The 23,608-nt window shown below is 38.5% G+C and overlaps 1 protein-coding gene across 7 annotated transcripts in view; it reads left to right on the forward strand.

Annotated features, from left to right (window-relative positions):
- Nucleotides 1–23,608, forward strand: part of mef2cb (myocyte enhancer factor 2cb) — a 145,324-nt gene that overhangs the window by 76,545 nt on the left and 45,171 nt on the right. For all 7 annotated transcript variants that reach the window (XM_057831028.1, XM_057831031.1, XM_057831032.1 and 4 more), the window contains one exon: nucleotides 4,523–4,726. In XM_057831028.1, the coding sequence (XP_057687011.1) occupies nucleotides 4,523–4,726 (204 nt within the window). The remainder of the gene's footprint in view (nucleotides 1–4,522; nucleotides 4,727–23,608) is intronic.

A 23,608-nucleotide genomic window follows, 5' to 3' on the forward strand; every position in this document is an offset into this window, starting at 1 on the left:
GAGGGCTGACAACAATCATTTTATTAACTACTCAATCATATATTCTGGGCAACAGTGAATGACTTAAAGGGCGAACTGACAACACTCACAACCTCTGCTTTTGAACTTCCAAAACGTTTTTGGATCAATGTTAGGTTTTTGTCCATATTTCACTGTCCTTTAACTGATAGTGAACATGTTTACTTAACATTTTTCCAAGTTGGATCCTTTCAAATATAACACGGTGGAAGGGGGAAAAAAATCCATGTTTTATTTTATACACACGTAAACAGACCATTTAGCAAAACCAACCGGCGTATTTATATTCAGAACGACAAATAAACAACAGAAATTTTAACTTGCATCTCAAGGCAAATGGTGCATCAATATAATCTGGCATATGGTTTGTCCCTCAGTTATCAATGTGTATGTGTGCTCTTCACAGACAGCCCACTGAATGCCAGGTGCCACCTTTTAAAATGCTGATGGCTCCGGTAGAGTTAGTGTCTGAGTGATAACGCAGCTCGGACGTCCGCTAGCTGTCTACAGCGTGTTGTCCTTGTAAGACAACACTCCAAGTGCTGTTCTTACATAGCCAGCTTCAACCTCATGTCCTACTGTTTATTTTTTCTATGTATTAGTCCAAGCCCAGCAAGAGTTCTGGGATGTAATAATTAATCTAACTGTCCTTGTTTGTTTCACATTTAAATCTGATTGTGTAAATGTCAGCATGATATTTACATCCCATGGGAGCATTTATTTTCCCTCTTCTGTAGTCGCTGAGTAAGAAGTACCGCTACTGCATTTACACAAAATGGACAGAAAGACTTTTGGATGGAATGTGGTTTAAGGATGGAGCAATTCACGCAAGGTTACCGACTCAATGTAGGGGGAGAAAGAAGGAAAGGGTGGAGGTGAGGGTTGGATTCAGTTTCCTTGGTGCATCCTGGGAGACGTGCTTGCATGTAATACAAAACTATCCATCAATATCCAGTCATTCCCAGCTCCTCTTTCAGCTTTCAAAGTGTGAAGGGCAGCGTGATCTTTTCTCTTGAAAGACTTCACTTGTAGTCTTTATTATTGCATTCAAAGCATGATTCACTGAGAGTCGGGAGGTTTCAATTCTGTATTTTTTGGCACTCGTTGAAGTGTCAGAAGAGAATAGACAAACATGCAGTAGATAATGCCAGCTGAGCACAGCTCTGATGCAATGTTTCTCATTAAAAAAGAGCTGTGTCAGTGTAGCTCTCCAATGTAAATAATAATACAGCTCGACGGAAGACAACAAAAGTAGCACGCAGAGGAGGGGCTGTGTAAAAGCTTGATATTAGGGGTGTCACGGTACATACAAGTCACGTTTCGGTACGGGTTCGGTGCAAAAGGAAAACAAAAAATCCTTCTTCTTTTTTTTTTTTATCACAGCAGTTAAATGTTAAAGTTTGTCCTACTGGTTGAAACTAAAATGCAGCTGCTATTAAAGTGCAAAACAAATAGAAGAAAACATCACATTTGTGAATTTGTGTTTTTATTGTTTTAACATTCTTTATATCACAGTTTATGTGCAAACAAATTACAACACACCCTTTTTTGTAATGATCCGTACAAAAAAACTTTAGTCAGGTAGCAATCGCCAGCTTGGTAACTTTTTTTTTTTTTTTTTTGTGATAACATACTACCATTTTAAATGTTGGATTAAACACAGTTAACTCTAAATCCTTACCAGTGAAATTGCGCTTCCAAATAAGATATATTTTTGTATTAGCTAAAACAAAATAAAAAGTGGAAATACTTGAAATAGTTAAAAAATAAATACTCACTCAGGTTTTCAATTACTTCAGCCTAGTACTAGAGCAAAATAAACTGATTTGAAAATATTAACTGAATACACTTCAAAAAGTGTTAGTAATACTGCATTTGATGGTTCCCACTCTATGCATTCAACATAACTTTCCTAGTAGTGATTAAGGATGTAACGGTACATGTAATAGTATTGAACCTTTTCGGTACGTGGTGCTCGGTTCGGAACGGACGCATACCAAACGAGTTTCTGACATAATATAACCCTTACTTTTCAAGGCTGTGAGTTGATCGGGTTACAGTTTCTTTGTGTAGATTATATTTACTCCGTCTTCTCTACTATAATGAGGACCAACACGGTAGGACACTATAACCCAGAAACGTCAATGGCGCAACAATGTGAGAACGCAGTGAAAAGCAGGCGTTAGAGTCAATCAGGCAATGCACACCAGTCGCAGTGCGCCCGCGTGTTAGATGCGTCCCAGAAGCGGCTCTACGCGACGCACGCAAAAAGAACGGCAGAGCTTATTATTTGACGCCAGACGCAGCCCTCCTGCGTCAATACTACTACTGGTAGCTAGGATCGGGTCGGACGTCACTCGTGTAAAAATACGGTGGAGCCGGTCGATTTTCAAACTAATATGCAATCGTAACCTACTTTTTGAGTCCATCAGATCTCTTGCGTGGTAGATCGGGGCACAGTTGACTCGTCTATGTTGATTTACTGCTGTCTTCTCTGCTATAATAATAACCAACAAGGCCCTGTGTTCAATACAAAACCCTCCTACCACAACAAAACAAGTAGGAACTAATATTCACATAGAAACTAAAGTAAAATATACAATATAAATGAATACTACATCGCATTTGTAAAATATAAACACATAATAAAATAAATAATAGCCCATTTAAATAAATCAAATCAAATGAGCTAAAACACCTGTAATTAGATAATAAGAATAATACACACATCCTGCTTACACAATTAAATGTATTAATTTCTGTGTGGCGCTTTAACTTGAGAAACCACCAATAAAGCTTTTGAAAACCGTTCATAAGAAAAAAAATGTTTCATTGAGGCATTTCATTTATAAAATACATGTTAAAATCTTTGTCATTGGGATTGCTTTTCTCATTAGCACAGGGCTTCCTTTTTCTTGACCAATACGCGGGGTCTGAAAGGCAAATTGTTGTTGAATTATCTTTAAATACCCGCAACTTTTTAGCAGAATTCTAGCTTTGTATAGGCTAATGTTCCTATTGTTGGAAGCACAAAAGTGTGTAATAAACAACTAGCACATTTATATTTTGCGTTTTGTTTTCTTACTGTACCGAAAATGAACCGAACCGGGACCTCAAAACCGAGGTACGTACCGAATCGAGATTTGTGGCGGTAACTTACAAAAACATATAAAAACAACTGAGAAGGACTGAACAAAATGGCACCAAAAAAAAATAAAATAAAATAAACATATTCTGCAGATTACAAGCTGCGAGTAGTGAAATATGCAGCCGAAAATGGTAATTGAGCAGCAGTGTAACATTAGCATACGGTACACTTATTCAGCCTGTTGTTATTCTATTTTTATTTTAAATTGCCATTCAAGATGACATATGTTTTCTTAGTGTTGTATTTATCAAATAAATGTCCCCCAAAAATGCAACTTATTCACCGGTATGACTTATAAATGTTTTGGGTTTTTTTTCCACTTCTTTGCAAATTGTTTGGCTGAGGCAATTTAAACTCAGGTGCGATTTATAGTCCGAAAAATACGGTAATCAAAAATCCTAATCTCATTTAGGCAGACACATTGGCATATGTTCAATGCATGAGATGGATGAGTGTGGTGTAAATAAAGTGTGGGGGAAAAGTAAACCTGACTCTTGAGTTTACTAATTTCTGCTGTCAATCCTTGCAAGCGCTGCAATATTTTTCTTTCTTGCATTTCAACTTCTTGTACTGCTCCAGGTTTGGTAAATATACGCCCTTCTATCAAAATAAAAAGACGTGGCGACCAAATACATCTGCGTCATGCAAAAACTCCTCAAACAAACCAAGAATAATGAAAAAAAAATCCCAGTCAAAAATACCTAGTTTTTGTGGAAGCATCTACTCGGTATAAATATGAGTGGTGGCTATTTATATAGAAAGCTAGTTACTCGGGCAACACTAACATTTTATTTTCTTCTGAGGGTAGTCATTGATGTGCATTTCTTTTAATAGCGCAGAAGGAGAAGGCTTTTGAGAAAGGGACATTTTATCTGTCATAAGTCCCTCTGCGTCCTTTGATGTACAAACATTAACTGATCTTTTTGGCCGTTATTTTTCCGAAACAGAGTATTTTCAGTTCCTTAAAATGCAACTTTTTCTTTTTCCTGGTATAGTGGTAGGACCGCGCCAGTCGGGGGTTGTTCAAACTTCAACGGATTTCTCTTTTCCTTGAATGCACTTTCAATTTGAATTGATCGCAAATGTTTTAGGTTCCTTTTTGTGGCATAAATAGACTGAGCTGGGTTTTTCCTTCTATAAAGTAACCACAAAGCTCAACATTTTATAAAGGGTTGAATGTTCATTCGCTGCTAACCCTCCCAGTGCAAATGGATTGAACGTCTACTAGTGGTAAACTTGTTTAAATTCACATGATCGTACGTCTAGCATCATGAATGGCACTGAAAGAGTTCAGCATTGGTATACAGAAACTTCTCTAATTCTCCCAAGGCTAATCATTATCTTCCTCTCTCCCAGGTGACATTTACAAAGAGAAAGTTTGGCCTCATGAAGAAAGCCTACGAGCTGAGCGTGCTGTGCGACTGTGAGATCGCCCTGATCATCTTCAACAGCACCAACAAGCTGTTCCAGTACGCCAGCACAGACATGGACAAGGTCCTGCTCAAATACACCGAGTACAACGAGCCCCACGAGAGCAGGACCAACTCGGACATTGTGGAGGTGAGTCGCACGACGACGCAAAAGCACGTGCGTCCGGATGCACTGAATCATGCACGGAAATGGAGCAGATGTTTGTGAATCATTACTTCTCCTTTTTTTGGTCTTCACGCTCATCACCGAGAGGTAGAATTGAGGGTGAAGTTAAATGTTGGGTAGTTACCAATTCAAAACATATGCGAAAATAGTCCTTTAGAAGTCCTAATAGAGGTCCTTTTGGTTAGTTAACTATTTTATACAGTCGTGCAGAGATGTCAAATTCATCTTTGTCGCGGGCCACATTGTAGATATAGTTTCTTATCAGGGGCGAAGCTTATGGGGGTCCTTATAGGGTGCGGTGGCACCCGAGCCCGATATCAAATCGATACCAGTATATGCAATCGTGGGCTTTTTTTTTAAAGAGACAACAGGAAGTTTTTTTTTTTTTTTTTTTTTTTTTCTCCCTTAACCTAAAGCGTAACAGCAGCCTATGTTAAGCTTGTGCATGACGTGCACACTTATGCAAGCACGAATGTAAAGCAACTGGCGTATGGCCCATCAAATCAGCCCCAGAAACATAAAAACAGTTAGTAGCAAGTAGAGTTGTCCGATAATGACTTTTTAACTGATAACCAATTTCACGATATTTTTCAACCCCAAAAATCTGATACCGATATCGATATATGCTGTCGTGGACTTAACATATTATGGCTAATTGTATTGTGATGCCCCATTGAATGCTTTAATCATGATAATGCTCAGATAACAAATCCCAAGAATTTCATTTTGGAGACATCTAATGGTCAATAAGCATACTGTAACTGCTATACTAAGCTGTGACCAGCCCTTGTACAAACGCAGAAGGCTTCTACATTCACTTTGAAGGCAACATGCATATTTGCCCAAAACCGATAATGAAAGACCGAGGTCAAAATTATCGGATATCATTTTAAAATGCTTCTATCGGCCAATATTATCGGCTACCCGATAATATTAGACAACTTATTATTTATATCTGCCAATTCAGGCTGTCAAGGTTAATCGACTAAGTGACTACTGATCAGTTATCAAATGAATTGACAAATAAATATTTGTTGCTTTTTTTAAGCCTCCTAATTGTGAATATTCTTTTTTTTAACCTATTAAAAAATGGCGACTGTAAATGCTGCAAAATTGTATTTTGAGTTTTACTAGAGAGAGAAACATGACGAGTATAATTAAAAAATAGATATATATTGATTCATGAAATAACCAGTAAATAGTCTTTTTTTTATAATAAAAAAAAGGGGAATGATTATCTGGTTTTTTTTTTTTTTTTTTTGTTCTTCAATTGAAATAAAAGCAAAAAGGAAAAAATGCAAATATTAAAAATATGTGTTTCTCCATCCATCCATCCATCCATCCATTATCTTCCGCTTATTCCGGGGTCGGGTCGCGGGGGCAGCAGCTTTAGCAGGGAAGCCCAGACTTCCCACTCCCCAGCCACTTCAGCCAGCTCCTCCGGCGGGATTCCAAGGCGTTCCCAGGCCAGCCGAGCGACATAGTCTCTCCAGCGTGTCCTGGGTCGACCCCGGGGCCTCCCGCCAGTGGGACATGCCCGGAACACCTCTCCAGGGAGGCGTCCAGGAGGCATCCGAACCAGAGGCCCGAGCCACCTCAACTGGCTCCTCTCAACGCGGAGGAGTAGCGGCTCGACACCAAGCCCCTCCCGGATGACCGAGCTTCTCACCCTATCTCTAAGGGAGAGCCCGGACACCCTGCGGAGGAATTCATTTCGGCCGCTTGTATCCGGGATCTTGTTCTTTCGGTCACGACCCACAGCTCGTGACCATAGGTGAGGGTAGGAACGTAGATCGACCGGTAAATCGAGAGCTTCGCCTTTTGGCTTAGCTCCTTCTTCACCACAACGGACCGGTGCAGAGTCCGCATCACTGCAGATGCTGCACCAATCCGACTATCAATCTCCCGCTCCCTCCTACCCTCACTCGTGAACAAGACCCCAAGATACTTGAACTCCTCCACTTGGGGCAGGATCTCGTCCCCGACCCGGAGAGGGCATGCCACCCTTTTCCGGCTGAGGACCATGGTCTCGGATTTGGAGGTGCTGATCTTCATCCCAACCGCTTCACACTCGGCTGCAAACCGCCCCAGTGAGAGTTGGAGGTCACGGCTTGATGAAGCCAACAGCACCACATCATCTGCAAAAAGCAGTGATGCAATGCTGAGGCTACCAAACCGGACACCCTCAACGCTTCGGCTGCGCCTAGAAATTCTGTCCATAAAAATTATGAACAGAATCGGTGACAAAGGGCAGCCTTGGTGGAGTCCAATCCTCCATGTCCACAAATGTTTCTCCATTTGTTTTCAAAGTCAACTATTGTTAAACTTGACATAGAGAAGATGAAAAAAGTGTTACTCTCAAACACTCTCAATTTTTTTTTTGACAAAACAAAATAGAACAAAATTTTGAATTTCAAAAAAAAAAGGAAAAAACCTGGAAATCTGATTCCTGTAGTCCTCATTTTTCATTCAAGAATACAGAAATATTATTTCCCTTATATTTCAGAGAGAAACTTGAAGTCGATGCACATGATTCACTTTCACGCACCACACAAAATAATGTGGTGGGCCATATGGACCACGGGCCATGACTCTGAAACCTGTGTGGTAGAGTTTGGTTCAGGATGGTACAGCTTGGAAGTAAAAATGATTATGAAAAAAGATTACCCTCAGCTCCCTTGCCGTGAAGTCTTTTAGATGCAAATCAAGTTATTTTTTCTTTTACCTACTCATTCTGGCATTTACAATGAGCCATGAACATTTGTCTTGTCGCATCAATTTTAAATACAAAAATCAAATATTTACCCAATTGCCATACAAATTCATGACAAAAAATGTCTCATTTTTTACATCAAATTTGCTAATACATTAATAAACCAAACTTACTGTATATTAGCTATACTGTCTAATGGAAATACCGCAGCCTAATTAGTGTGACCACACTGTCAGCATTGATCTGGCTCAGAGTTGGACACTGACCCAAACCAGTGAACACATGTCACAAGCGCGGCTCCTGACAATTCTAAACATTGTTGTCAGGGCGGCCAGCGAGCAGCCAGATAAAACTGCGAATGACGCCGCCACTTTACAAGATCCTTAAGCGCTCAACATGAAGCTGTTATGCAACATTCGCACCAGAGTTCTGACCAACCTGGTGGGCAGAGTTGATCCCTTTCTCTAGTGCTCACGCACATACATATGTGCTGCTCAAGTGCAATTGATGAATACATCTTGTTTTTTAACTGAACCAAATGAACCAGATCTGCTTTAAAAATGAACTGTGTTTACATGAACCACACATTAACTTTGACATGTTACCTCTTACAACAGTCAAACTGAGGAAACAGACCAACAACCTTCCTACAGTTCAAACTACTTCAATTTTACTTGAGAAATTATACGTTAGCTGCCATTGACTGGGATAGACCTACAATCCATTTTGACTGGCTGATCATTCGATCGTCTAACCCCGTCAATCGCCATCAATCCTCCAAGTTCAGGGTTTGCCTTCTATCGCTGTCAAAGGCAGCCAATGAGTTAAGTATGTGATGTCGTATGGTAGTTAATTATATTTAAATCAAAGGACTTGTTAAAGCTATCATTTGATTCAGAGGTGTCAAACTCGCGGCCCAGGGCCAGATCATTTTCTGTTGCTGACGAAAGTCAATCGTATCCATCGATTTCATGTTCCACCCAAATTGAAAAACTATTTGTATAGTTCTCATCGGTGAGTCAATGACTGCAGAGTTTTTTTCTTTTAAGAATAAATTAGTTTTTCAAATGTGAGCAATGAAAGAATATTGTTTTCTCTTTCTTGGTTTTTAATTTAAAAAAAAAAATAAAAAAAATAAAGTGAAAAAAAAATTCATTCAAAATAAAAATCTTATTGATTTTTCCTGCTATTTAATTTATATATATATATATATATATATATATATATATATATATATATATATATATATATATATATATATATATATATATATATATATATATATATATATATATATATATATATATATATATATTATGGTAATGAAAATATGCAAATAAGGAGGATTCACAGAGCTCGATTACCTTTGACTCATTAGTACAAAATTTAATCACCTCTTCTGTTTCATAATTTTAGCAATAAATAAATCAAATGTAAACAATGAAAAGAGAATATTTATTATTTTCACTCAAATTTTTTAATAAGAAAAAAAACCTTTTTGATTTTTTTCTTATTAAACGATTTAATTAAAACATTCTAACGTGAAAAATATCACAATAAATAAAGAGAGAATATTTACTGTTTTTTTTCGCTCTTTTTTTTTTTTTCCCCATAAATGCAAAAAAAGGAGCCTAATTCACAGAGGATGATTACCTTTGACTCATTAGTACAAAATTTAATCACGTCTTCTGTTTCATAGTAAAATACATATGCTGCAAGTTTGACAACAATCCCTCTATTCATTCCTGAGTTATTTTGAGCACAAACATGTAGACAGACAGAGAGACTGATTACATAACCAAGTAATAAAAATAAGAAAATATTTGCTTTTAAGCACCTTAAAAACTTGAAAATTTTAGGTCCACATTATCTCTACACTATTCGTCAACTATCAAAGTACTTATTACTTCCTTTGCTAATCCATTAGTTGTTGATTAATCGATTAATCATGGCAGCACAAGTTGGCCCTCAGAAGAAAACCAACTCCAAGTTTGACACCCCTGATTTAAATGTATTTGTTCTGTCCCGTGACAAATTATGTATACCAGTCTGAAATTGTTGGCTCACAACTGAAGAAGACAAGATGTACTAAAGCCCAATGAGATGTAATGAATGAATAGTCGAAGCCCACACGCCCCTATGGATCAGGTTGGCCAGGCTAATACAGGAGCCCACAGCATGGGACATGTTGTTATCTCTTCATATGGGTGTTACTGGGCTTGATGCCCAAACACGGGCAGACAGGTCTACTGGGACTACTCCCGCTACTCCAGATGGCAATCTGCCCCACACGGCCAACCTTTTCAGTTTTCGCATTCGCATCAAATTCCGTCTGCTTTGGAATAGAATTGCCGTTTGCATATCCTTTTAAAGACATCGATATACTAGTTGAGATATAAAAGTAGCAGTATTTTGCCCTTGTTAATATTGGCTGTGCTTCCGTTAAATGTGTGAAGCTAGCTTATATGTAAAGTGATATTACAGTTAGCATATGGGATGACCATGACAGTGAAAACAAAGAACGGATGAGACATTTACTAACATAGGATGAATGGCAGTGAATGATGCTCCAATGCCATTGACGGCAATAGACATCAGATCCATTTTGATCGAGAGGGTTGGCAGAGATCGTTCGATCGCTGCCAGCCCATCCCCGTCAAAATGAATCTGTATTTCATCGTCAATAAGAGACAACTGGTTATTTTATGAAAAATGTTAAAGCCATTAAAACAGTAGGTTGTTGATCGGTTTTCTTAGTTGCAGTGTAATTTGACAAAGTTGCTGTTTGGTCAGTGTTAAAAGCTCATTTTTAGAGCACCTTCCGCCATCAATGGCAGTCAACGAGTTAAAGACAACACTTATTGGGTCCGATCCAATTTTTCCAAGATATTTTTTGCCGATACCGATCCGATACCTATATCTGTAGACAATTTAACAAAGAAAGGAATATAAGCATTAAATGAAGAATCAATATTATTTGTATTGAAATAATGAAATTAAAGTAAATAAAAAATTTTGAAAAGCAGTCAAAAGATCAAGAAAAAAAGAAGCTTTAAAAATGCTAGGGCTAATTTTGTCGCATGACTCCGCTGTAAATGACAAATCATGTTTCTTTGTATAAAAGTGGGCCCTGCTGGTATCTTCTGAAATTAATTACAAATATTACACAAATTTTCTCTTGATATCTTTAAAAAGCGTAGTCCCCCACAGTGGACATGTTTGTCTTATGGTATGACTAGCAGTATGGCCCGGCGTTGCTGTGTAAGGTGAACGCAATAACACCAATTGGCAGATAAAACATGGTTTCCTTCAAGATGCAGCTGTAATGTAGTAATACACCCAAACAAAAGGGGTTAATGTGCAATCACTTTTCACCACTGTGGACAGTCTTGTGGGGAACAACGTGCAAAAGAATGAGCGAGACTGTTTTTATGTTTCACATTTGCTGCTCTTATGCTCCACGACCCCAAGACACATCGTTTTTGTTGAACAGAAAACACCAGAACTTAACAGCGGCAACCACCACTCTAAGTCATTGTTGCCTCAATTACCCATGAACCATTGTGGGGGTAACACATGATAAATAAGTCGTTACAGTATGAATTAATCCAAAATTAATCCGATAGTAATATTTCAGAAAATTGTCCTTTTTTTTTCTTTTTTTCTTTTTTTTTTTTTTCAATCTTTTCTAAATCGTCTTTTTGTGGAGTACTCAAAGCCACAATACACATATGCATTTGCACATATAAATTTGTACATGAAACTGTAAAGTTTGACAGCCAATCGCCACATTGTAATGTTTTGCCCGTAAAGACAGCACTGTCGCCTCCACAATCAGGGATTTTCTATGCTCATTTTTGGAGTTTCAAATTAATTTTCCTCACTAAATGAAGGCCCACAGAGATCAAACCCATCTAAGAACACTCCCAGAAGCATAAAGTACAACAGTGTAAAATTTCGTCAATATTCGACTAGCCATTTCGGAGTCCATAGGGAACGAACACAGACACGCACACACACAGACAAAGTTCCATTTTCTTATAAGTATAGATATAGATTTACTGCAGCGAAAAAATGTAATGGAGCTGAAAACATGTGAATATGGGATATTGAATGGCAAAAATAGCTGTATGACTCGCCAATACTGGAACTGAGTATCAGATCGGAGCACACAATGCCTTATTCTTCCACCATCTGCAAAATTAAATAGACCAGTAAATGCTACATAATTCTTTGCTCATTTTCCACCATTAGAATGTAGATAAATATACTGTAAATGAATTGTAATTCTTTGCGCTATGTAATTGTAATTGTGTATGCACCACATACATTAATACATTTTCTTGTGTTCTTCATCTACTGTATCATTAGTGTAACCTGAATGTCACATGTTTCAACAAGTGCCAGTGAGGTGACCCAACCACTATGATGCTCTCTGTAACCATGTCTCCATTATTGAGCCGAGGACAGCTAACATATAAACAGCCGTGTCAGGAAAGATGTTTGAAAGCCTAGTGGGGGCTGGGGAATGCTAAAAGCTGCAGAACGCTACCAGCGCAGGGACCCCCAGAGGTCTCTGCTCCAGATCGATGATATGAGGCCTCACCAGGCTAACGGGATTGGCCACAGGGCTGACACGGGCACGGACGTATGGAGACGGTGGGACGGAGGAGGGAGGTGAACATGGGTCGGGACCCGCTAGTTGCTACTGCTAAGCTTTGTCAAGGTTCATCAGCGTGGGCGGGTTGCTGGGTTGGGGGAAGCGTATTTCTAGTGGACAATAACAATTATATTAAAGGTGAGTTCTAGCTATGTCCGATAAAATCTGGGTTTGTGCACGCTAGTATCTGACTTTAGATGCATGTCTCATTCCGAATTTGCCTTCAGAAGTGTACAGAAAGGCTTCCTTCTCCCTCTGATGCCGCTGTGCCTGAAGGTGCAGTGGGAGGGAGGCAAGGCAGAGGTAGGGGAGCAGAGCTCAGCGTGGGCGGCCGGCGTCGAGGCTCACTACATTAGCAATAAAACTCTGTGTAATTAGCATGTCTTTGCTTGATAATTAGCGTTGTTGAGAAAGTGCTACAGAGAGTGTTACATAGCCTCTGTAGTGACTGCATGTTTACAAGAAGCTTCAGGGCTTTCTTGTGTTTATTTATTTTTTTTGTCTTCCTTCCCTTAATCTACTGAACATGTTACATTTCAAGTCATAAGATAATTTTACTGTAGGTTGACATTGCTGAACACGCGGGTCAAATACTTGAGTGATTCATAAAAATCCATACGAACTAAAGTTAACTCATTGGATGTTATTAGGGTTGCTAACCGTCCCTTGAAAAACGGAATTGTCCCGTATTCAGGAACAAAAGTACGCGTTCCGTATTGAGCTTTCAAAGGATGTACTTTGTCCCGTATTGTCATGAAACCGAAAATAGTATTTTATTTTTAGAACGGATGAATACTGGTACAAGAATATGCAAGGAAACGTGTTCCCCGCCTCTCCTGCTTTTTGACCAATGAGCTGACGGAACAATGACAATACGAAATCACAATCCTTTCATTGGTCGAGCTACTGTTTTAGCCATGATGATAACAGAAGACAACATAAGAGTGTGGGTGATTAGAGGTTTGAGTGAAGCAAAAGTAAAAATGTTCCAAATGATGATCTTTTTTTTATTAATCTCTGTGTACTTTATTTTTATTTATTGTATTATATTTTTATTTTTATTATAGTTTTTAACAAACAAAAAAAAAAAGATAAAGGTCAAAACACACACACACACACAAAGGATCAGGACCTTAAGGGTTAAATTATACACTTTAAGTTAAGCAAGACAAATGATAATTTTATTCTAGTATTTTTTTGTATTAAAAATACATTTCTGATAATTATTGTTTTTCTGTATGCTTATATGTAACTAATTAATTCAGGCTTGAGTAAAATTACTATAATATAGTAATTATTAATAATAAAATCCCTTTTCACATACAAAAAAAAAAATAATTCAAGAGTCACGGTTATCGGGCCGGTCGGCTCTACCAACGAGGTGTCCCTTAGTTTTTTATTTATTTTTTTAGGGGGGGTGGCAACCCTAGATGCCACTTACGGCAACTGACGTTCAATCAATTGGAACTGGGAGGACAGACAGTAAATGAACATTCGTTCATTTGCTGCCAGCGCCTCCCAGTTCCTATGGATTGGATGTCTACTAGTGATAAACTGACTGAAATTCATACCAGAATCATATTTCGTCCAACTTTTTCTAAATTATACGATCATAGCATCGTTGAACGTTAGTAGTTCCCATGTAATTCATACTTAAAACCATCCATTTGCATTCCAAGCCCCATGTAACCATGTCCTACACAGTTATATACACACTTTTGATCAAAACACATGCTTCAAACTGTGAACTGAAGGCAAGGCAGAGGCAGCTCCTCTGTCATATGATGTCCAAGTGTGTCCTCCTGGCAGTTCTGCAGTGCAATGCTAAGTCTGGCTCCAGATAAAACAGACATATTTCCCAACCTCACGCTCTGCTGGGCCAGCTTCCTGGACATGTGACTGATATTAGAGAAGAAAGTGAAAATCCTGAAAATACATAGACCTCTGCTTTTTTTACTCCTCTTATTCCACCTGAAGTGTAAACACTTCTATCTGCTTCTTATTATTCTTGTTTGCTACCTTAAATCCAACAATGTTTTGTGAGCCAAGTTTTAGTTATTTCTATGTTGGAAATGCCCAAAACCCCTTTACACCCCCCCCCCAAAAAAAAAAAAAAAAAAAAAAAAAAAACGTGGGCATCTCCTTTTAGGTCATGTATGCCACATTATTAATATTTGATAAACAAGGTTTGTGGACATCAGGTCTCAAATATAATTATATTATTCTTTTTTATTATGAATCATTATTTTCTTTTTTTATATTTGAAATATATTTCATGGATAGATATAATTATAAATGAATAAAATGTTGATAAAAACTGCGTTGATCAAAATATAAATGAATACCTGAAATATACTCTGGTTATGGCACTCTGAAGGTGATTTACTTTACATTACTTTACTATATTTTTGGTTTTGTTTTGTTTCATAATATTAAACTCATTACCTCCATTGATAATGATGTACGTCCAGTTCATTTAAACTTGGAGTACTGGCTGTGAATGCTGAGTGATATACTTTTTAAATTAAAAAGTGATTTTAGACCATTTTAAAAGTACAAAAAGTTTGTTTGTTTTTTTTTTTACATTTTTTACATATTTTTTTTAATTTAAAAAAATAAGTTAAACAATGATACAATTGCTGTTTTTCCCTTTTTTATAAAAAGGTAAAAGAAACATATATTTTAACACAGAAAATAAATGAAATTACATTTACTGTTAACTAGAGTTGGCCGATAAAAGCATTTAAAAATGATATGGGATCATATCGACATCAGTTTTTCATTTTTGGTTTTGGGCCAATATGCATGTTGCCTTCAAATTGAATGTAGACGCCTTCTGCCTTTGTACAAGGGCTGGTTACAGTTTAGCACAGCAGTTATGCTTATTGACCATTAGATTTCTCCAAACTAAGATGCTTGGGATTTGTGCTGCGAGCATTATCATTATTAAAGCATCCAGTGGGGCATCACTGTACAATTAGCCATAATGCAGTAGATTAAATCCACGACCGCACATATCGGTATCGGTTTGAAATCGTATCGGATTTTTGGAGTTGGACAATATCGGGAAATTGTTTATTGGATCATTGCGCTAGATTTTGAATGGGAGGGCTGGTAGCGATCATTCACTGCCAGACTCTCCGAGTCAAAAGTGATTGGACATCTACCACAGTCCATGGGAGCCAATGAGTTTCGTAAACGAGTGACCTATTGAAGGGTTAAATGCATTTTGATGACCTCAGCAAGAGCAGTGCTCTCATGCCATTGGTGATAGCATCACATGGCGTGGCACATGGCCCCTGCCTCTAAGCCGACCTCCCCTCCTTCTTACCATACCTGCCAGAAGAAAGGCTACTGGCCAATCCCATTCCAGCAGATTAATCTAATCTGAACGTTCAGCTCTCCTCGTAATCTTCAACAGCAGCAGGAGCAAGAGCATGCTTCTCTTACCTCACCCTCCCTGCCTCGTTTTTCTCCTCCTCAGTGCACACCTTGGAGAATGCATTCCATGCAAAAGAGGGGAAGGGGGAGGTGTGGGACAGAGGGATGGATGAGAGTGAGCAAAGGAGGAGGGAGGTAAAGAGGGATGGAGGGAGGAAGGCTGGTAATTATTTCCAAAGGTCATTCTGTTAATGACTACCCGCTCGGCTAATGAGATTCAGCAAAGCTCCCTGGCCATGTTTCACCCGGCGTATGTTTCACCGATGTGCCAAGATGTGTGCGAGGCACAGGTGTGTGCTCAGTCCAGTGCGGCGGCAGTCAAATACAGCAGCCGGTAAAGTAGCTGGAAAGTGCTTCTACCAGACATTCAAAATAGGGACCAACATAGCCTGGGATATACGACAAATTCATTCAAAACAGTGTAAAAAAAATTACAGTTAACTAAATAACAACTAAACAGACTGACAAAACCTATATTGTGTGGATGCCAGGGAAAGAATATTGCTTAGTAAATTGAAAAAAAAAAAAGATTTTCTTGTTTCCTAAGTGTAATAGTTCGGGAAAGATAATCTAAATAAAAGCCAATATTGCCAGAAAGTGTCTGCCTGATATTTTTTGTCAATGCAGGAACTATTTTAGCCAATCAAATGTGAATATCTCAAATTGCCTGCCCTTGCTTGTGACGTCATTGAAACTTATTATCACATAATTTGTGCATGAGTCTAGCTGTGTTGGAGCTGGCCTATATTACCGGTATATAGTGAAATTAAAGTTATTGTTACAGACAGCATCTTACCAAGTGATGTCAAAGGTCAAGGTCACGCGCATGTGTGATTCCTGTTTGGAGTGACCCGCAACCATAGACAATGGATATTAGACACCTTATTAAATTGTGCATGCAAGACACGACTAGAATCACCATAATCTCATAATTAGTTTGTAACTGATTATCATATGGTTGTTATAAATGTCAATCAAGGCACTTTGTTCAAGCTACTTATCCAGATTTTCCCAATCAGACACCATTTCCTTGATCGATACAGTGCCCAACCTAGACCCTGACGGTAGGCGTACCATCTCATTCATCTATAATTCCTTAGACTGTCATAGCCCTCTACATACTCTTTCTTTAAAGCAGAAGTGGGAGGACGAGATTGGGACCGCAATATCAGACAATCAGTGAAAGCAGATTTCTAAAGTACTCAATTCTCCTTCCATCTGTACCAGACATGGCCTATTACAGTGCAAAGTTGTGTTTACAGTACATTACACCAATGCGCGTCTCCAAAAAATTACCCCACCACCATTGACAGCTGTAATAGATGTAAACAATCACCTTCGGATCATACGCATGTTTTGGTCATGTCCTAATCTTGTTGGTTTTTGGCGCCAGATTTTTGACACACTGGAAAATGTGTTTGACACAAACTTGGGGAATGATCCATACGTAGCACTTTTATCAGCGCCAGTACGCCATGTAATCGCTTTCACGACCCTACTAGAGAGACGTCTTATTTTGCTTAAGTGGAAACATGCACTTCCCCCATCATATAACAGTTGACTTAAAGAGGTTCTGACTCTTTTTAGTTTAGAGATGATTAGATTCTCACTTTCCGGTGGGGGAAGTACCTTTCACAAAACCTGGCAGCCCTTCAGAGATTACTTAGGTGGATTTATAATCTCCCCAGAAAGCACCTAGATGCCTTGCCCTACCCCTCCTCCCCTTTTAATTTGTTCAATATAATTTTATTGAATTTGTATTGAGTTCATTTTGTCTACACTTATATATTAGTTGATTTTTGTCTTTTATCCCAGATAATACTTATAGGTTGTTTTCATTACCTGACATGTTTTGGTGAACACTTCCGCCTTCATCAGAGAGTCACTGGTGTTGGTGTGACGCGTCTTTATCAGCTGATGGATGAAGGCGTGACTCACCTGTCAGATTGACAGGCGAGTCACGCCCTCTGCTGACCATTCACTCTTCCAGAATGCTGGTCCAGGTAGTAGAGCACGTGTAAGCCCCCTCATCCCTGTTAATGGTCCTCTGGCCTCGCTTGTGGATCTCAACACACATGGGAAACCAAGAAAAACAACAAAAGAAGTCGTGTGAGAAGGAGACAACAATAAGACATACAAAGGCAATAAAAGAACAAGTACAACAGGAACATCACAAGTCAGCCATCACTGCAATAGGGAAAACCACATTATGGACTGGGAAAAGGCCAGAGTCATCCGCACTGAAGAAAACAAACATCAGCGCTGGATCAGGGAGGCCATTGAGATCCGCAAGCGTGGCCCGAAGACCATCAACGAAACATGTCAGGTAATTAAAACAACCTATAACTATTGTCTGGGATAAAATAAAATTCAACTAATTTATTGAGTTTTGTTTATCATATTGTCTATGATGAGTTATTGTGTTATTGAATGCTTGAATTGTGTGCTTCTTGTTTGTTTTTTGTTTAGTTTTGTCTTTTTTTTTTTTTTTTTTTTTTTTTTTTTTTGTGATGTATGTGTGGTTCGTGTAAAATTGATTGAGGAGTTGCTCACGATACAGCCAGACACAACTCTGTTTTCCGTTGGAATTTTGGCAAAAACTAAGTGTTATTATTAATTTATCCTTTTTCGGATTAATTTTTATCTTTGGCTGAGAACTATTCAGTCATGTTCATGTATCATAAAGCTCAAACAGATCACAAAAATAAATGTCAAATATGTAGGCTTAGCTATATGGTTATAGCTAGCTAGCCATACTGCCTGGACATTGTTTGCAATAGAATTAGTAACAAATATTGTTTTCTGTTTTTCTTTAGTCTGTAAATTTGCCATACTTCAAGCCGAAAATGCATTCCTTACCAGTGTGTATTTGTTAGTGTGTTTCCATTAGCCTGAGTAAATAACAAAACAGAAATTTCACATTGAAAAACTAGTAGTGTAATTGAAATGCCTGAATTTCGGGGGGAAAAAAACACTTAAATATTGTTTTACGTTCTCATGAGGTGGTTTTTCAGACATTGCGATATTAAAATATACTGTTTCACAAAAGCGCAATGGAAACACAGAGGCCGGCAGCAAATCCAGTCAAAACGGATTGGACGTCTATCGCCATCAATGCCAGATCTAAGCTTTCTGATTAGTTTTTTGATAAAAAACTTTCATTATGTGATTTTGTTAAATGAATACCCCTCTGACAGAGTAAATCAAACATGATCTCTATATAATTTGCAGATATAATCTCATTAGATTTTTCAGCTAATGTGGACGGTGAGTTTACAGCTACACTACGGTCCATTAGACGCAATTCTATACCATATACAGTAAATGTGCATTAAGTCTCTTAAGCAAGTCAGTAGCGGGACATGTGATCTCTCTTTCAGAAGTAGCAGTGTGCTCATGTTCTGCCTCGCGCTTTCGAAAATATTTTCCAGCATGTGTGCCATTCTCTGTGCTTATTTGGTTTCTAAACACCATGGAGAACATTAGCCTTAAGGAGTTTCAGTGTTGATCAGCTCACTGAATGACTTCTTCTCATGCCTCTCAAAGGCTGTGTAATCGTGCGAGCTTGAATAGCGTCGCTAATTTATCTAGCGCGACTTTTTCATTTGTCAGCCTCTAATGGAATAAATGGCGTCATATCTCCCCAGTTGTCCACAATGACCTCGCGTAGATTTTTCAAGCTTTTAGGTGAAGGTGCGATATGGGGCGGGGTCACCACTCCGCTCAGAGCGCTTCAGTGTTAACTGGCAGCGCAGATATGGGCGACACGGCTTGTTTTTCCTGCCGAGGTGGGGATTAAGGTCTGAAGCTGCTTTGACTGGCTAAGTAAATTAACATTATGACATTGGGGAGATTAAGAAATTAAGATTTCGTTTAAGGTGTAGCTGATTGCAGGCTGGCTGCATGTTCGAAAGCATAAGAATGTAATTTACATGAACAATAAATGTTGTACTTTCATGGAAAAGTTTTTATGCAAATACATTTAAATTTAAAATTCAAATTCCTTCAGTAGGAAATAATTCACTCATTCACTGCCAGTCCAAGTAAAAGTGTAGTATTCCAAGTTATGTGCTGTGGTAGTTTGTAAAGAAGAAGAACATTTATATTAAAAACACAAAACATGTCCAACCCATTTTAACTAGGAGGGGCGGGCGCTGATTTTGAGCGATATTGAGAGCAATGACCATAGTGTATTTGAGTTTTTATTTGTTTTAATGTTATTAATCTTGCTTAAACATTTAATAATGTATGTATTCGTTCATTTGTAATCATGAAGAACATATTAAAAATATAATAATAAGGTTTTTTTCCATTTTCTTTTGCATGAGCTGTATTTTTTTTTTTTTATTATATTTTATGTCTATCTACCTACGTATCTATCTTACTACGCATATTCTGTATACAGTGATCCCTCGTTTTTTGGCAGGTAATGGGGATCAGAACCCACTGCGAGAAGTGAAAAACCGCGAAGTAGCGCATATATATATATATCTATATAAACTGTTTTTAAGCACTTCAAATGTAACTAGATACATTTTGAATTTTTTTTTTTTTTTTCCGGAAAATTGCCGTTTACGGGCGAACGGAAAATTTTTCGGGGCCGTTTGGAAAATTCCCATCGTCGCGCGAAAATTCCGGTCGTGCCAGAACTTGAACGGTGCCGATCGGTGCTACGGTTCGGACTGTGCGGCGGGACCAAAACGCGGAGAATAAGATGAATAATAATAAATAATAAGTACAATAAAGTTGCAGAACAGCATATACCTGGCCTTTCCAAAGGAAAGACCCAGGTAATAATTATAAAAAGTTTTAAACATTTTACTGTCCCACTGAATTATTTTTAAACAAGAATAAAGTAGTAGAAAAATGCTTGGCTTTATTAAATGCTTCATTGAGTGAGTCTACTTAAATCCTCTCAAGCTGCTCACTTACACACTTGAGTTGCCACAACAACTGTTTAACAAGTTAAACGATGATTAATGCATGCGGCGCTTTTGAAGTTCGTGACCTTAGCAAGATCAAACAAACAATCTGTCAACATCGTTAACTTTAATAAGCAACTCCAGTGCAGTGCCTGACGAACAAAGAGCAGGGAGAGGAAGAGAGGTAGCGAGAGTGAGACTACGCGATTGGCTTAGGAGAGCCCATCTGTATTTTTTTTTAATTGAAAAAAATCCGCGATGGACTGAGGGCGTGAAGTTTGAAACGCAAAGTAGCGAGGGATCACTGTATATTTTCACCCAATGCCAGTTAAATTTCCAGTTCTTAGCATAACTACTGTACATACATTTTTCTTAATCTTTCAACATTAGCTGGTCATAGTTGACTGATATTCACATTTTTGGAACAATGCAAGAAAGCACATTGTCCCCATTGTTTGCCCCCTGCGTCTGCAGTTGTCTTAACATAACAGGCTAGTTTTAAAAATGCCAGTGATACACCAACTTTGTTGAAAATATTGCTTTGCAATAATTGTGCATTGCACAAAAGTTTGCCAAAAAATTAAAGTTTAAAGAAAAAAAAAGTTACATTTGGATTCAACACCCTAAATGTATGTAAAGACAAGTGTTTGCATCAGTGTTACAACAAACGTGAACAGGCCTGGGTGCAAAGAGCAAAAATCGGGACCCTCAGAGTGGACCGTCCAACGGGTGCTGGGGGCTGCTAGTGGAAAACTATTTGCGGGCCCCGCCACACTTTCGCAGGCCCCTCAAGACAATCGTCCAGTGTGTGTGTGTGTGGCGGTGTGTGTGTTTGTGTGTTGAAGTGGAAATTTTTGCGGGCCCCTCAAGAAAACCAGCCAAGCAGCTAACAGAGATATTTTAACACTTAGACACTATATTAATGCTCCGCGCTTCATCTTACCTTTCGGTTTGACCCTCCCCTCACCCAACCACGCCCACTTTATGCCTGCAAACCGGTCCTCGTAGGCTACGCCTGCACTAGGACGGATAATGGCATTAAATGTGGAATTAGTGTACGGCATGTCAGCTACACTGATGTACTTCTTGTCCGGAAATTTTATTACAAAGGGTAGGTGGCTGTGTAATTTCATTTCATAAACTTCGGACCTGCCACCTAGTATAACCGGGGTATCCGTATATTAATCGGATACAAAGGAAGTGATGTTCACGGACCGCCATCACCATTTTGTGTGGCATGATGGTATTGTCAACAATGGAGGCAAATGGTACAGATGCCTATTCCTGCTCCTCTTTTTCAAACTGAAAGAGCATTTAAATCTTATGATTAAATTTGTCTGGAAAAGACAACGAACGACAATCAAACAACGCCAAAAAATTATAAGCTTCCGGTTCGGTGACCAATGCGGACGATGATGTCACACACGAGGCTGCTCCTTTTTGCTCATATGTAGTTTTGCACAAATGCAGGCGTCCCGTACAGGAGCAGGGCATTTATAAATGCAACATAAACGTAGTGCGGACAGGTCTAAAATATTGTCCGAATATACGAGACAAAAAATTATCGTTCTAGTGTAGATGTAGCCTTTGAGGCCTGGGCCTAGGTGCGGCGGCACCCTAGCACCTGAAGTTCCGCCCCTGATTTGCATCAATGTAACAAATGTGTTGTTGACAAGTGTTGACGGCACTATTTGTTAATTTGCTGCGAACCCTCCCACTTCAAATGGATTGGACATCTATTAGTGATAAACTAGTGATTAAATTACCAAAAATAGTAACTTGCCCCATGTGGACTTTCTTTTAATACGATTGGAACAAAAATTTTTGCGCACATCCGACTTTAGAGGTTTTACATGTTTTCATAGGTTTTACGTTAACAAAAGTAGCAGCTGTAAGTAAGCCGATGAGTTGTTGGAAAAGCAAACAAGCTACTGTATACGTGCAAGACCTCTTGTAATGTTCCATGTGTCATGCAGCTGTGTTTCCTTCCCTTCTTCCTGTCTTCACCAGCTTTCTCCACATTGGGGCTCCAAATTTGTCATCATTTTTACTTGTTAAAATCCCGTTTTTGAACCCAAAACGGAGAAAACGAGTCCTGAGAGTAACTTTTTTTTTCTACTGCGCTAAAGATGCTCACTTTCTAAATGACTGCATTGTTTTGCGACATCATCAAAACTGCTATCGCTTACATTTAACTGTATGTGACCTCTTTTTCTCCTAATAGATGTCTTTATATAAAAGATGATTTAAAAATAGTGTTGATGTGGCTAAAAATAGTTAGTAGCTGGCGGTCTTTGCTGGGAGGACTTTCTCCCCCCCTTTTGAGTGTTGGTGTGGGGGGTTGTTTTTCAAACAGAAGAGTGAGTAAGCAAGCAGAGCTCCATGCTATTCATTCAGAGCTCATCTCCCCCTTTCTTTTTTCCTCTGATCATCCAGCATGAATAATTGCTCTCATCAACCACATGCATGACACCATCGGCCCAAGACCCCGCGGTGCCTATAAACATTTGATCCCTTGAATAAAGACGCCTGTTATTTAATTCACTCGGCTCCCCCAGTCCCCATGCTTAACCAAACAGTAGCTTCCTGTCTTGTTGTTTGTTAAAATTCATACATAATAGAGAAAAACATGCGCGCCTTTCACATCTAATGCTGAGAATGTCTTTGTCCATGTGTTCTAATGATGTTATTGAGAAAATGGACCTATGACCTGCCTTTGAGCATTAGCAAGGCTCTCTGAGGAAAACTCACTGGCTGCCATTGATGGCGATAGACGTCCAATCCATTTAAACCGGGAGGGATGCCAGCCAATGAACAAATGCTGGATGTCTGTTGGGGATAAATACATTTAAATTCACATGGCATGCCACATGATTGGACGTCTATCACCGTCAATGGCAGTCAATAGGTTGAAAATTGAGGTAAAAAATATTACAGTTGATTAATCATTTTTATTTAATTTTTTTAGTCTTTTCGTATGTTTTTTTTTTTTTTAGATTTTGACTTATAAAAACGGGGAAAATATATTTATATTATATTTTTAATCTTTATTTTAAATTAATGTATTTTTCCATATATTTTTTCTCTTTAATAGTATTCTTTTAAATGAA

Source organism: Corythoichthys intestinalis, chromosome 3 (genome assembly GCF_030265065.1).
Source record: "Corythoichthys intestinalis isolate RoL2023-P3 chromosome 3, ASM3026506v1, whole genome shotgun sequence".
Taxonomy (NCBI): Eukaryota; Metazoa; Chordata; class Actinopteri; order Syngnathiformes; family Syngnathidae; genus Corythoichthys; species Corythoichthys intestinalis.